The sequence below is a fragment of the Aptenodytes patagonicus genome, chromosome 4, assembly GCF_965638725.1.
Source record: "Aptenodytes patagonicus chromosome 4, bAptPat1.pri.cur, whole genome shotgun sequence".
NCBI classification, from domain to species: Eukaryota; Metazoa; Chordata; class Aves; order Sphenisciformes; family Spheniscidae; genus Aptenodytes; species Aptenodytes patagonicus.
The window spans coordinates 27,092,489-27,108,685 of record NC_134952.1 but is presented as its reverse complement, the minus strand read 5'-3'; the positions used below and the strand labels follow the sequence as shown (position 1 = coordinate 27,108,685).

At 46.3% G+C, this 16,197-nt stretch overlaps 1 protein-coding gene across 5 annotated transcripts in view; it reads left to right on the top strand.

Annotated features, from left to right (window-relative positions):
- The first annotated feature begins 218 nt into the window (after window positions 1-218).
- The window catches only part of RBM47 (RNA binding motif protein 47), an 80,782-nt gene continuing 64,803 nt past the window's right edge, over window positions 219-16,197 (top strand). For 3 of the 5 annotated variants that reach the window (XM_076336144.1, XM_076336139.1, XM_076336136.1), the window contains exons 1-2: window positions 219-288; window positions 453-595. In XM_076336144.1, coding sequence (XP_076192259.1) covers window positions 567-595 — 29 coding nt within the window. In that variant the 5' untranslated portion in view covers window positions 219-288; window positions 453-566. Of the gene's footprint in view, window positions 289-409; window positions 596-1,084; window positions 1,530-16,197 lie in introns of those variants that run through there. The other 2 variants (XM_076336137.1, XM_076336138.1) reach the window with 2 other exon arrangements.

Genomic DNA, 16,197 nt, shown 5'->3' with positions numbered 1-16,197 from the left:
ATTAAGTTTTCCAACAAAAAAACCCTGCATTTGAACAAAAGCGACTGAAGGGAGAAGCTGAAAACTTTTTTGTTTGTTTGTTGTTTGTTTTGGGTTTTTTTTTTTCTGTTGCATGACAATGCAAGCAGGAATTACTGCTTAAAAAAAAATCTGCTGGTGTGTGCTTCCTGTTCCAGTTTGTTTAGTCACAAGTCTGAATTAGATCTCTCTGTTGGTTGGTTTCATTTACTATAAACAGGTCTTGTGCTTTGTTTCAATACATCAAAGCCCATAGCCAGGCACAGGCAGGTAACGTAAAAGGGGGTGAGAAGGTTTACGGTCTTCCTTCATTGTTTCTTTAAGCCTTCGAGACATCGGTCAGAGGGATCACCCGGAGGTTAAAAGAAGGCTTGGCTGTTGGTTTGGTTTTTTTTTTTTTTTATAAACTGGTTTCTCTTTTGTTCCTTTTCTAGAAACCACATGTAACTTTAGGTCAGAAGAGGGTAAAATGTGGCACTTCTTTAACCAGCGTTACCGCTGCCTTGGGGTAACCAGATCAGGCAAAGGTGTAGGCACCTCTCCCTGCTATGCTGACGCCGGCGATGCTATCCTTCAGGTGAGTACCAGTGGTTTATTTTCTTTTCAAATCTCCATCCACCTGAAGGATGCAGATGGCTGAGGAGGGTATTTTCTCATGACTGACACTGCCCCCAAAAAATCACTGGTTCAGCCCTTGGAAGATAAAAGGGAATCGCTCCCGCCCACAGCATTTTTAGTAAAGCTGCTCTAAAAGTTTGCTTCCTTCCAGCCTTTGCATCTCTCCAGGTTTCCCTCTCTCTTTTCTTCTTTTCTTTCTCTTTCTTCTTTTTTTTTTTTTTTTTTTAATCTGCCCTCTTAAAACAACAGGAATGCTGCACTGGCCCTCAGCCAGCCAAGGCTCAGCGAGCAGGGTAAAATTTCAGTTCAGATTTACGGGAAGGTGTTGGGAGTAAAAATCTGGTTTGGTGAGTTTAAGGCAGGGAGTAGTCAAGAGACAACCTTGCTACTGTGAGTGCGGAGAGAAAGGGAGGAGGAAGGCGGGGGGGGGGGGGGGGGGGGGGATAAAAAAAACCACCCAGGCTGGGGATGAGAGACCAATTTTTCCCCTGTCCGAGCTTCAGTGCGTGTTCCTGAGCTCCTGCAGCCTTATCGAGTTTGTAGGCAGAAAGTCAGGTCTGGGAGTGGAAGAGCTGCGCGGTGCCGCGAAGGAGCTCAGCGTCCCGCTCAGCGCCCTGGAATGTGCGGCTTAGGGCAGGGGCGAGCAGGGGCTTTAGCTTAGCTGGTACTAATTGCAAGTTTTAGTGCTCAAAAACTCTGTTAAAAAAAAAAAAAAAAGGGAGGAAAGAGCCAAGAGAGGGGGTTAAGGCTGGGAGAGCTGTTGCTCCAAGCAGCAGCGCGAGGAGTTGCTCAACTCTCATTTAGCAGCGCGGTAGAAAGGAAAATGCATTAGGCTGCTGCCCCGAAACGTTGCCGTTGCTGTGAATGGTGCTGGGCGCCGAGGCGGGCTCCAGGTAGGTGCCGTCGCTTTTCGGTTTGCTCTGCTCTTCCTCTGTCCTTACCTGGGGGTTTACTCCTCTGTGATTGGGTTGACAACGTAAGAGGACAGAAGTTCACTCAGAAAATACATTTAAAAATATTTTTAGGGGGAAAAGGCAAACGGAGAGGACTGCAGAGATTCTCGGTGAAGTTTCAGTGACTGTTTCCAAGTGACAGATTTCTGGTGATTCTGAGGAAAGATGACAGATGAGAGGCTAAAGCAGGTATTAAATAAGGACAGAGTGAGAAGTGATCTGCAGATCAGAGTTTTAAATTAAAAGATGCATGTTTCTCCATGTCAAAGAAAAACTACACCATGACGCGCTTAGCGTCTTTGGAGGAAATTTTGGAAGGAGTATTTTGTTTGTATGGCTGTTTCTTCTTTTTCAACATTTAAAATACTGTAGTCTGTGCAGAACGTGGAGCGGTGGCACAAGTGACAGGGAGGTGACAAGTGGGCTCTGAGATAGGCTGCTGTCTGCCGGTCTGTTATCGACATTAGCGTAAGAATAGGATCTTATCTGGGAAAAGTTTCTGATGACCGTTTAAAAGACATGTATCAATCAGGTCAAGCATCTCCTGCACTCTGAGGTATGTGTGATTAGATGAGAAATACCAGGGACTCCTTACTCATGTTAAAAGAAATAGCTGATTTTTTTTTTTTTAGAGGGAAAGCTACACAGCTCACTTCTTCTTAGGAATTTAAAATAAAAGTTTGATCTAAAGCCAAAGTATTATAGTAGTTAAAGATGGGCTGGGACCTAACAGATCACAAAATCCCTCCTAAATTTTATCACCTCAACTGGGCTGACCTGGCAGAGGGCAGGAGCGGAAGACCGGGCTGAAATGAGCCGCCTGAGGCTATTGTAAATTGAATATTGGTGCCTTTATGTGCCTCCTAGACTTTGCAAATGATAATTTGGACAAGCCTGCAATTATTCTTTACCAGTTGAGCCGAGTTCACATGATGCGAGAGGGGGAACTAGGCATCTTTCGCAACCGAGGAGGCAGCGCGCGGCCGGGCGCAGGCCGGCTGCCAGCGGGATTGCCGGCGGGCTGTGTGCCCGGCCTGGCGCGCCGCAGGTGCCAGGCCGCGGGGGTGAGAGGTCGCCCGCGGTGTTAAGCAGAGCCTGGTATACAGCTGGAAAACTGGAAGGCAACGTGTGCTCTCAGGGAGGAAACAGAGATAATGCCGGGAATACGCCGCTGTTTGGTGTCCGGCAGACTCGTAGCACGAGTGCTAAAGGCTAACAAACTGCTGTCTGGGAGATAAATGAAGAGACAAACACTTTTCTTGCATGTTCGTTCTCTCTCCCTCTCTCCCCACTCCCCTGCATATGCCCGTCCTTGGAGAGGTTTTTCTCCTGGCTTCTTTTAAAGCCGTGTATCCTGCCGGGAGCTGAGGGCCAGTGCTCCTGCCTCGCCTCCCTGCCTGGGTAGACCCCGGCTCTCTCCCCTGCTTTCAGGTACCGCCATCTCCTGAGACACAGGCTCTGGGCCCTAGGTGTTGTTAGGGAAATATTTAGAGTTGGCTGGCATGTAAATACGATTGCTAATCATTTCTGTGTGTCCCTGCGGCAGCCCAGGATGCGAAATCTTTGTTTGAAGTTTTAGAAAGTAAAGGAATGTGTTGCCTTCAATACACCAGATTAAAAAAAAGCTGAAAACCTTGGAATAAAAGTATTTAATATAAGCAGCGGAGATGGCAGAGCCTTCAGAGAATACTGTTTCAATGGCAGTTTGGTCTGAAGCCTTGACCCTGCATGGCCCGCACCTGGCCGGCTTCAGCAGGGCTCTCCCCAGCACCGGGGGCCTGCTTTTGGGGCTGCCCACATTTCGGGGCCTTGGTTTCCTCCACGTGGCAGAGCCCGCTCGCTCCTTCGCTACCACTCTGTGAAATGCTACACTCTCTTCTGTGAAAGCTGTGAGAGCATCTGACAGAAGGCAGAAGTGTTTGCTTTTGCCTGTTGGGATATTTTTTTTTCACTGTCAGCTGTTTCCCCCTGTGAAAATTAAGACCACTTGGGTAAAAAGCTGGAAATGATGCTTTTTTGGTAGCTGATTAAAAATATTTAATCCCAGCACCATAGATGGTGATTCATACTTCTACCATCATAGATCTATTATTGGCTCTGACAACCAGTGAAATTGATTTTTATGGTTTTAAGTGTATACTGAAGTCCTGTTCATTGGGTTGGTAATGACATATTCAGAATTTATTAATATCCTATTTTTTTGAAGAGCAGCTAGAGAAGAAGGGTTACTCTGGAGTGGGCATGCAAGCACCTGCTGGTTTACCGTAGGAGGCCACAGCACTATGAGAGTGACAAACTCCAGCAGATGTTATACTACACCGATAGGTGAAGCAATAACATAATCTTGACTTTTTCATTCAAACGCTGGCCCTGAATATCTGTGCATGGTTTCCCAAATCAACATTGCTCTGATATATTGAGAAATTTAATAGGGGAAAATACGTACTCTTTGTGAAGAAATGTTGCCAGATCCTGTTCCTGTGGAAAATAAGAAATCAGTTACTTGGATGAACGTAAAGATCAGGTTTGCTTTGTAGCAAGGAAGCAGAGCTGACAGACTAACTATGAAAGGACTACCTCCATGCCTGCATATGGGTGTATGTAGTTGCCTCCTTCATCAGTAGGTTGAGTTCTCTAAATTACCGATGAGCTCCGACAAACCCTTCCTTATATTGTAGTCAAGTCACTTTGAAATGCGTTTCATATGGGGATTTTTAGGTGCAATTTTCAAGGCTGTAAAATGGCTTCTGTGAATAGGATATTTTTGCATGCTGCTTTAGCAGAAGGAAGGACTCTGACCTTTATCTTTCCAGTGAGAGGCCTAAAATAATATTTCTGTCTGCTGTTGTAATTTTTTTTTCAATAAAATGCTTCTGGGTACACCTAGCTCTTGCCAAGATCAGGAACATCTTCTCAGTAGCCTTGCTGAGACAATGCAGGCTTTGTATAGCTACGGCTGTTAGGGTTTTGGTGACACAGTAAACTCAACAGAGCAAAGCAACTTCTTAGTAACTGCAAAGCTGACTACCTGTATTTGAGGGCATTTTTGTCCTTTCTAGTCTTTCCTTTGTCATGATCACAAGCAAGCTTTCATTTGAAAAGGAGAAGGGTTATTTATATTTTTTTTAAGCGTATGATTTATAAAATATATGTAGAGTCTGGATGTTATCTTTTACTTAGCTTGGTCATAAAGCTGAGACTAAATCAGCACAGATGGGTTTATTTGGCATGCGATGGGAAGAAACTACGAATGCACGAGAATGCTCTACCAAGAATCATGATACAAAAGTAACTTTCAGCTATTTCCAAAGTGAACATGGCTTAACCAACCACTAACAACCAAAATGCTCTCTGTCCTATTCGCTAGCGTTGGGCCCATCGGGAGATTTACTCTGGAGAACCACCACCCCAAGTGATGTAGCTCAGGATTTGCATTCGTGTTTTGGCCTTTTGAGTACCCAATGGATGTACTTGAGTTCTACCTTTGAAGTAAACTGAAATACTGCCTCTGCATTTCTGTCTTTTATCAGAGAAACTTAGTAAGCTCCACCACAAGTCAGGGTGTAGGTTCAGCCTCAGCAAGTTGAGTTCTTGGTAACATTAAAGATGTCATTAGTTATTGCACTGTCATAGACCTGGGATTCTTGACCGGGGGTGTTGCTGCTCCGTGTGTACCTGCTCCGCAGATGGAGCAGAAGGACTGTCACAGCCGTGCAGGGTTTATGCATTAAATACCCGACAAGAGGCAAGAGGTGGCTTAGACATGGGGTGGAGCACAAGGAAATGGTGCGAGGGGTTACCTGGGTACAGAGCAGGCACAGCACGCCAGCAGCCCGGCAGCAAGGGAGAGATTTTAGAAGGAATTTAGGAGAGATGAGCAAAGTTTCTCTGTGGTTGTGACCAGGGAGGTACTCCCAGGGAGGAATTACGAGGGAAAACAGAAAAGGTACTTGTTGAGAAGTATAAATTGGGTTCAAAAGCTGCAAAAGGCACCCATTTGTCACTCAGCTCTGCCTGCCTGCACAAGTGCTGTGTGTAAGGACGCCTTATATTTTATTTGTTAGGGAATGGAGAGCTGGTCAACAGAAGCACAAAAATGAGTGGCACACTCAAAGCATCAGGCTATAAAAATGACCCTTGTCATTTGGAAGATGAAACAGCAGATCAAGATTGCAGTTACAAAAGCAGAGCAAAGGATGTTGCCATTACTGAGATAATGCCAGGGTGAGATCCCAGAGAAGCGGTTTAGCTATGAGGGTGGATAGAATAGGCAGTGTCTTGGACACGTAAGTGGAAAGCATCAACAGATCTTAGCTGTACCTCGAAAGCAAGGCTGCCCAAATAAAAACTGTACCCTGTCTGCAAACAGAGCAGTAATTGTCACTGAGGAAAGGAGAGAAAAGGGATTTTGGATATCCCTTGAGAGTGGGAGCATTAGGGACTCTGTTTTATCCATGTTGAGCTGGAAGGGATGGCTAGGCTTTCAGCAGACAGTCTTTCAGAAGATAGCAGAAAAAGTGGGTGAGGGGCATCAGCTGGGCTGGATATTGATGGGAAAGCAAATTGAAGGAAATTGAACTATAGGGAGAATTTGCAATTGAACTTGGTAGAAAGATGAGGGTTAAAAGCAAAAGAGAAGTCATCAGGGTTGATGGAGTGGAAATCACAGAAAGGCTGAATGGTGGAACATAATGGGGAAGGCTAATGGATGGTGCTGAATGGGACCACTTGAAGGTTAGTGCAGGGGAAATTCAGCAGTAGAGAGCCTGGAGTCTGAGCAGTGCATGCCAAATAAACGGCCTTTTTTATGAGTAAAAGAAACAGACCAGGGCAGCAGAGGAAGGGAATAGATGAGATGGATGCAGCATGATGAGGGGGTGTTATGGATCATCAGCATAAATCGGCAACAGTGAGAAGAGGAAACCAGAGACTCAAAACAGGAGGAGGAAGGTGGAGGGCTTGGGTGAAGGGGAGGTGTCTGCAGGGCTGGGAAGGGAAGGGAGTGAATGAGAAATGAGAAGTAAGGGATACTTGTAAAGAGGAGAAGGAGGGAGGAAGGGGGGAAAAGATCAACCCACTGAGCATAGCCTGATCCCAGCTAGGGAAAATCTGAGACAGAGATGCTTCATTAGGGTTTGAAAGCCTTGCTGCTGAAGCAACGAGGAGGTTTCAGGACCTGGAGAGAGGGAAGTATGAAGAGACTGTGGCTAACAGGTCTTTAAAGCTGGAGCGTGTGCTGGAGTGAGAAATAGAGGGTGTGAGGACTGGGCAGGCAGCACGCAGGATGCAACTATGGGAGCTTTCAGGGCTGGGGAGAGAGGAAGAGCCGGCACTGGGAAAAAAGGCACCAAAGGCAAGGAGGGAAGATAGAGTCAAACACGAACGTGCATGCAGAGGCATGTCCTCAAGGTGTTTTTACAACAAAAGAGCACATTCAGCTTACCTGATTAAAATGTTCACATTATTAACATGACTTTAGGCCATGTCCCCGTCATGTGCATGGTTTTGGCAGTAAAATTTCTGTTGGCTGTGGATGCTGCAATTTCACCAGAGTTCATGCACTGGTACCCACATCCTAATGTGAGTGCTAGTCCTCACAGGGAGCATTTCACTGTCATTAGTATTGCCATTAAAGATAGCACTAATAAGGTGCCTGAAGCTCACAGGAACATAGTCGCAGGTAAAGCTGCAAGCAGAGATAGATTTCATGGGTGGGTGTATTCAAACTTTTGGGATTGCAGTACAGTCTGCGGATCTTGAAGATTGACTTTGTCCTTTGCTTCTTGGCCTCATGAAGTGGGCAAGAAAAGACCCACCTTATCTGACTTACTGAATGCGCGTTGGATGGATGGGAAGCTGGAGGCGCCTCAGGTTGGATGTGCCTGTTGTTGCTGCTGTCTGTGGCATCTTACTTAGTGTTTACGAAGTAAACAGGGCGAGGAGGTGCTGCTGACAAGGTTGTCTGCTCACCCAAAGCACCCAGGCCTGGGGCAGCTACAGTGCTGCACAACCCCAGGGCCCAGGAGCAAGCTTCGACCTGGGCATGGCCCACACAGGCCATGATTGCCCTGCAAGGCAGGGAAAAAAAAAGTTATTTTCATAGAAGCTAATTGTATTGAGCAATAATAAACAAAAAGGCTTCTACATACTTCTTCCACATACTGAAGTCCCAAGTCTCGTCTTACCTGTGTGAGTCACACAGGTCAGATTGTATGTGTGCAGAATAAATCTTCCCAAGTGCCGCAGAGGTGGCAAGGGGTGTCTGGTATGCCAGGAGGGTGCTCTGCCTCCTGTTCCGGGTGATCAGTGGGAATGTGGTCCAAGACAGGTAGCAGCTCCTGAACACGCTTTGCTCCTTGCTGCCTTGTAATGTGCCAGCCTACAGCCCCTGGAGCCTTTCCTGCTATTGGAAGGTCTTTTCTCTGACCCATGTTTTACCATGGGTATTTGCAGGTCCTTATTTGAGGTGCTGAGAAGATCAGAGACCATGTCTTCCCACATTCAATTTTTATTTCTCTTGAAAATTCTGGTTTTCTGCAGGTATTCGTCTGCAAGCTTACATTCCTGGTAAGCAGCAAGACAGACTGACAAACAATTGTAGTTTTTACTGTCTGCTGACCTTATGAGTCTAAGTAAGAAAATTCCTGTCGAAATTCCTGTGCAAATTCCTGGCCATTTCCATGGCCACCTGCTTTGGGAAAGTTTATCAGCTTACTGTCTGGTTGATATATGGGGCACTGTATAAAACCTACAGCTCTGAGGGATGTGGAATGAACTGCCAGAAGCCCTGAGTGAGTGCAGTTAAGTATTGCTAAACTGGAGGCACTGGTGGCCTTGGCTGTTGGCTTTCTCATCAGAATGAGAAAAGCCCAGGGCAAGCAGCTGTTTTGCTCACAGAGCAGTTCCAGGGCTTTTTTCCTCTCTATCTACAGTATTATCTGGAGTTTTAACTGTGGCTTTTTGATTCCTGTCATCTCCCAAAGACGGGTTTGTGGTGGTGGGCTAGCGGGAAGAGAGGCACCATTAAAACACAGCAGGGATTTGAGATACGTGTATTACCTGCGATCCTGCTAGCCCCTGGGCTGTGGGGTTGCTGGGAGCAGGCTGTTGGCACTGTTGTGGTGTCCATCCCATCGGTGAAGCAACACAGTGGAGGGCTGAGCCTGTTCGACCAGCCTCAGCTTGTGGCTTTACTGAGGAGGCTGAAATCTGAGCCAGATCCTGGCATTTCCATCTGTAGATCACTGAGCTTTAAAAAAAAAAAAAAAGAGAGAAAGGAAAAGTGTGGTGTTTATATTTGTATATTTATATAAATATATAAACATTTATATTTTTTATTTTATATATTTATATGTTATTGCACTCCTTGTGCAAATAGCCTTTCTTCTATGCTGGTATCAGTGATCACTGACTTCAGCGAAGTCTGTAAAAGTGCTCTGTTACCTCTATGGGCACAGAGAACAAGGCTTTGGTAAGTTTAACTTTGCAGCTGTTTGGGGAATACCTTGCTGCTTCTAAACAGATGTAGGCTTCTCTGTATGTGCGCAGCAGGTATCAACACAAATCAGTCTCAGTGCTGGATTTCTAATTCCCTAAGCACTGTCAGTCAGCTGTCGGTGTTTAGTTACCATTTTTATCTCTGGTTTAGGGGGATGATCTTGATGGGATCATTTTCCTTCACTGTGCCATAGTATCCCCACCAATAGATAGGAAATACATATTTTTTTTTTCCTCTCCTCTTGTGAAAAACTAGAAATGCACTCTTGAGGAGTGCCATAGGAGACAGGCTGTTGAAGAACATACTGCGTACATACAAGAGGTGATAGGGATGCACCTGCTTCTAGCATGAAGCATCTCTCCCTCTTTAAATAGACACAACTTTTTTTCCAAATAAATAAGTTGTGCAAAAAATACAGGGTCTCCAAAGAAAATGAAAGCAAAACCGCTGAAGGTGCAATCTACTTACCTATGGGCAGTGTAATAAACTTAGTTTTATGAAAAATGCCATGTATCCGTAAGCCTAGAAAGTTAGATTTGCAATAAAGCTTCATAGTGGTAATAGTGAAAATCAGTTAAAGACCACAGCTCTCCGTGAATGCTGCGGGTACCCAAGGCACAGACTGCACAAGGGAGTTGTAAACTGGGGTGTAAGTTTATAGTATCTTTGGACACACCTTCATGTTTTTAATATGTAGGCAACTGTATGTTCTTTTTTTCTTGTACTCCAAAGTAATCAGAAAGGATCCTGCTGTAGTTTGGGAGCTGTAATCGTGCTACCACAGGGCGGATACGAGGCTATCTGTTCCATGCATGTAATCATGCCCTAGGAATACCCACAAACGGGTTGGACAAACCCTTTCCACAGCTAAGGCCGGTGCAAAGAGGATTAGATAAGCTTGCTAGTCATTGTTGTGCAAGTTTCTTTCTGAGTTCTGGGTTCAAAGCAAAACTCGGCCAAAACCACAGGATCGAAACTCCTCGGTGGCCAGACTCCATACGGTGCAATACGGCAGTCAGCATGCAGTGCCTACTGCTGACTCACTGCTTCCCCATCCTACGATGTCCGCCTTTGCCTTCCGGCATGGGTGCCTGTTTCTGGGGCCTCCACGCTCTCCGCTTGCTCCGCCTGTGTCCATCAGTGAGTTTGGGTCTGTGGCCGGGGATCCTGGAGCAGGATGCATGTTTGCAAGGATGCAAAGTGAGGGGTTGCTGAGCAACGGGTCTGTGGAGTGTCAGGGCATATGCAAGCCAGTTCAGAGTACTACATAGCTGGATGCAGAGATGCTGGTACCATGGAAAAGCAGAAGGGATGAACACCCTCCCTGCCAACGTCGGGAGCTCCGAATGACATGCAAGGTGAAGGAACCAGGCTTCCATTTTCACTGTGTTCCTACATTGTTCAAATCTGGGTTCCAGCCACGATGCCAAAATGCAGGAAGGGCTTAGCTTCTGTCCTACCTCTGACAAGGGGGCACTGCCTCTGTGTCTTCTAAAACAAGCACTGTAACATGAACGATGTGTGATGAACAGCATTTTATTGCTCCTTCTATAGACCCAAAACATTTCTATCACATTTCTTCTTTGTCTAATCTTATCTGTTTCGTGTTGCAATCCTTGCTGTGCTTCCCTATTTCCAAATCAAAGCACAATCTTTCTGCAAAGAATCTGAAAGCTGCGTCCATTTTGAAATGTGGCCTCTTTTAAACAAAGAACATCAGTTGGTTGTTAACACATCGGTTTGTTAATTCTTACCTGGAAAGTAACCAATGTCAAAATCATTGCATTCTCAAAGCTCTTGCAAATGTCAATCACTATTAAAAAGGTTTCTTCTGAGTTCACACATACTATTGTATGTATATGTGCAATAGGGTGTAGAACAAGCCAGGCAAGAGGCAAAAAGTATATGAATGACTGGTTTTGCAGGAAAGGCACCAGTATAGAGCTTAGGAAACCTGGGTTCACATCCCTGCCTTGCCACAGAAAATGGCACGGACAAGTTAATGATGGTCAAGTGGGTTGTTTCTGGTTGCTGTGAATATCTGTTCTGTGGTTACTGGTCTCTGCTGGTATAGCTGAACATCCCATCGGGTTGTGAGGTCTTGCAGCAGGATCTGCTATGGCCGATCTTTGGGGAGCTATGGCAAATCTCTGGGTTTTTTCTGTGTGTTTGGTTTATGCCTCCATTTTCATAGGGTTGGGCAGTTGTGCATGGGCAGTTGTGCTGGGAGAGCCCCTGGGGAGGGATGAGGGAAGGTGCCCATTGGCTGGACACCTAACCCAAACCTCCGGCACCCCCTGGGCTGCCTGCTTCAGCTCCCCTTCCTACACTGTCCTCAGCAGCCCCACAGCCCTGGGGCAAGGGGGCTTTTGAGAAGTGCTGCTGGTGCTACATAGGTCTTTGTAATCACCAATGGCACAAGCCATTGAGGGAGGGTGGGGAACTGCCCAGCAGGCTGTGCTTCGTGCTCCAGCTATGCCCCTGTGAAGTGAGAGTGAAGTCCTGCTGCCAGAGCAGGTGAGTGGCACTTGCTGTGAAACCCTGGGGCCAGGCGAGACCTGGGAGTCCCAAGGGTTGCTGGTTGTGACAAGTCCTGGGTTTCTGCTTCGGATCACAGCTTTTGGAAAAGGAGTTTGAAATGCACTGCTAAAGAGCCTGTAGCTTTAGTATTGATAAATAGATATAACTATTGTAGCCCACTCCGGAAAAAACTGTGCACACAATATAACCTACAGAGATCTGGGACTGTAACTGCTCCAAGTGCATCAGACTTTGCATCCCAAAGTTCCCATTGTACGAGCAGATGTAAAAGGAAGAAGACAGCAGATCTGGTTAATAAGGATGCCGTGCGTTTTCTAGTAGGAGACTATTTTCATTTGCTCCTAATTTTGCAAAGCTTTAAGTCCCTAGATTGAAACATTGCATGGCAAAATGTCCGCTTGAGGCATGTGAATTGTTCTGCATTTGCCTGGATAGAGGCCCGACAGTTGCTTAACCCAAAATGATTCGACCGTTTCTGAAAATCAAAGTTTGAGAATTTGCTCGTTTCAAATTTTTTGCAACCTCTTCCTAGGGCAGTGACTTGACCTTTAGCAGGGAAGTGGGTCTTGTGCAGAGGTAGCCAGATTTAAGCAGGATATAAACCTTTGAAAATCACAGTTTCCATGCGCTTAGTGGAGACTTCAGCTTTTAACATTCAGGTCCCAGAAACCACTGTTGACACTGCGTATACTCCAATCTGAGCAAGACTTTAGTTGCAGGTTGTGATACGAGGCTGCTAGGCTCTCTGCGCCTGAGCTCGAGAGCAGGGTACAGGGCACCTAAAGGTAAAGGGGACAAAGGAACAGGCACTGGTATCCAACAACAGTGGGGAGGGAGCTGGGGGCACGTCGTCCAAGGAGCCTGGACAGAGCCGAGCTGGAGCGCTTGGGGTTGTGAATCCGGGACTTTTCCCAGCACCACCTTTCCCTCAGGAAGCTGGAAGGAGCTCCCCCGCTCCTGGCTCTTCCCTCTCCTGCTGCTGCTGCCAGCAAAGGCCAGGCTGGGCTGCTGCTCTGCCTCTGTGATTTACTCAGTTACTTCGTGGAGCAGAAGTCTGTGTGGTAAATCTCATATGCTACCCCTCCGGGTGACACACGCATCAGTAGGATGCCACGTGATGGAATTTGGGGTTGGGTTTCAGTTTGCATCAAAAAAAAAAGTACATAAAAGCTTAGGAAACAGTGCACAGATTCAGAAAAAATATGAAGTGTGTAATTCAGATAGTGCCAGATTTATAGTCTGCACAATCCTAATTTGCTTTCTGGTATGTATTATTATAGTATGATCCTGGTTTTTTGACACATTCAGTACTGTTGATTTTTTTTTTTTTGTAGGATCCTTCCCTTATACCATGTATGAAAAGGAGGGTGGTCGGTGAGCAATTTACTTTAGGTATTTATTTTTTTTCCTGCTGTTTAGGATGTAAATGGTTCATGCTCTTGCATTTTTTTGCTCTGAAGAGAGATTTACTACTCGTTGGCTTTTTAATGGTGTTCATCTATAGTATTTAAATACTTCACAAGCAGTAATGAGATAATCTGCACAAGAAGCATTTGAAATTTATTTACTAAAAAAATAGGGACACAGAATGTAGATTAAGACGTTTACCATAGTTTTGAGTGTACAGTTTAGGATGTCAGGGCCAGGCACAGGTGAACTTTTTTATTAAAGGCCACCTTCACTGAAAAATGTGCTTTAGGATTAGCAAGCTCTAGCTATAGATTTATGTCAAGCTTAGCAGGTTATTTTGGGTGAACAGAAATAAACATATCCAAATAAGTTGGAAGTGCTATTTCCACATTTTCCAAATAATGCAACCACATTTTTTTGCTTTAGAATTACATTTCATTTAAAAATTTGACCAAATTTAACAATAAAAATGGGGTAGAGAATCCAGAAATTAAATGTTTGCTTTGGGGCAAAACAAATTGCCTCCTTTATTCTTTTTTTTTGTTGTTGTTGCACTTCAGCTAGCAGTATGAGTCAGTCACACTGCTTGCCTTATGACTCTGTTTTCTAGAAAACTTAGTTTTGCCTAAGCTCCACATTTCCAAAGTGCATTTCCCAGCGAGATCACTTGCGGCTCTAAGCGCTCTTTGCTTCTGCAAGCAAATTGCAGATCAGAAAATGTTCCCACCCCAAAATAAGGAACATGCAGTTGGTGACCATCTGTACAAAGCTTGGTTTAAATGACTTGGCCAGTGATACACAGGATCCATGTGCAGAGCGAGGACAGAAAGCAGTAATCAAGAGCCTGTTTATCTGCCTTAGCTACGAGTTCCCCTTTCTTGCAGTGCATCAGGCGCCACATCCCCTCCAACGTCTCTGGGAGAGTGGTGGGGACAGCAGCCACCGTCAGTGCCCAAACCCAGCTTCTCTGCTGGAGCAGGGCCACCCTCTGTACTGCACGGTGAGCGAAGGAGGCCACTGTTTCCCGTGAAGGTCTGCAGCAGTGCGGGATCCAATTTGCAGCACTCAGCTTCCAAATATTGGGTGCTCCAGGGGATCTCCGACCCTTCTCAGGGGGGAGCAGCACATTGCAGCACTTGCTTTCCCGTGGACGGGTCTGCAGCATTCTTCTAGACCTGGGCTGGCACCTTCACCTAGTGAAACACAGGGTTGAGGGCAGCGGTACTTCTTGTCAGGATGGAGGGTACCCAGGGAAAGCACTACAATGCTTCAGTTCCTTCTGGACTGGAGAGCCTGTGTCGGGGTGTGTGCCTGGGGGCAAGTGGCTGGGGTGGGGTGGCACCAGCCCCCTGCTGATGCATGGCTGGGGAGCTGCAGGGCTGTGAGGAGAAACCACAAGAAGAGACATCCTCACCACCAACAGCTGATTAGGTTTTGAGAATCCCAGGATGTCGTGTCTGCACCATGGCCCATTTCTGTGTTTTATCCACATCCCTGCACGTCTGTTGGGTAAAAGAGGTAGGAGTGAACGCCGGCTTCTCATGGGTGGGAGTCACCCACGCTCTGAATTGCGCTGGGGTAGGGGCTGGTTTCAGGTTCATTCTGGATGCAATGGTCCCACACGCATCCCTGCTGGCAGGCTGGAGAGCTGGTGAGCCCAGCCCAGAAGGGCAGGTGACCAGCGTCTTGCAGGGCTAGCATCTTTCACTGACATTGTTACAGCTGGAAAAACAGCCTGTGGAAAAGATAAACGAGGCTGGTGTCCTTAGCATAAGAAAAGATAGGAGGATAAAGAAGGAAGAGATTACAGAAGACAAATAGTGAGGAGAGTGCTGAGGACTAGGATATTGCCCTTGCTAGGTCTCTTAGCATTAGACGTTTTCTCGCTTAGGGAATACGTCCAGCACGGCTCTGACCACCACATTACACCTCTTTTAGAGATCTGTTTAATAAAAGTGGTTTGTAAAAGCAGGAGTCTGATGTAGCAATCCACCCTGTACTGCTAGGGTGTTTGGCTCTCCTTTCCCTGGTGGATGATAATTGCAAGTGATAATTATCTGAAGTTAAGCTGTTTTCAGGCAAGGAACAGGACATTGGTAGGAGACCAAGCTGATGAGGCTGTGGACTCGGAGGAGCCCACTGCACAGTGCTGTCTCTCTGCTTTGCACTTTGCCTTCAGACAGGCTAGGGCTGAGGCACAGCAATGCAAGGGGGCGGCTTCCCCTCCCCTAGAGCCATCCCAAAAGCCTCAATGACTTGAAAGGTGCAAGGTCAGAGCCTGAATGCATTAAACGTCCCAGCCAGTGTGAACTAGCAAAGATTCGGTTCTTTTAATACGTTGTTCTGAAGCAGAAGCGGACGAATGAAGGATGCCCATTGCACTGGGTACGACAGACGCTGGAGGGAAAGGCGGCCCCTGGTCAACCAGCTTGAAATCCGGAGTCAGAAACGAAGCACGCAGAGCAACCTCTCTCACACGTAGCAAATGGCTGAAGATAAGGATGAAACCTACTGTCCCAAGTAGTCTGAAACACGGCAGATCACGCTGCAGCCTTCATTGAGCAAGCCCACGTTGTGAACATGCTTGTGAAAACTAGTGGGTGGATGATTCACAGACAGAGAAAAGGACCAAAAAAAAAAAAGGCAGAAGAAGAGTTTGCACCCCTCTAATAGGGGACACAGCATCTAAACTCTTCTCCTAACCTGGTGTGGTAGTGGTATGTTCCCTTCCACGCACCTGCGCCCATGCTCATTGGCTCTTTCTCTGTTCTTCTGCAAGGTCACCGGCTTTGAGGAGGACCTGCAATGCATGACAATAGCTTTATAACACGTGATAGTAACTTTTCAAAAAGTGCAGGACTGACATTATCGTTTCATGTCTGCCCATCCTTCTGTTCATTTAATGGGACAATCATAGAGAATGCAAGCTGCCTTCTTTTCATCTTCAAAGCTTTGGTCAGGTCTATAGTGCAAGCGTTGGCTGGCCCAGCTGTGTTGGCCAGATCGTATTTACTCCTTCACCCTGTTCTGCCCCCCAAACAAACAAAACTAGGGGTCATACCTGACCACCTTACCAGGAAAACCTCCTCACGAATCCACAGTTGTACTGGCAAATGCCCTGCCATGGAGAGAATTTATTTCACTTGGGGTGGAGGTCCT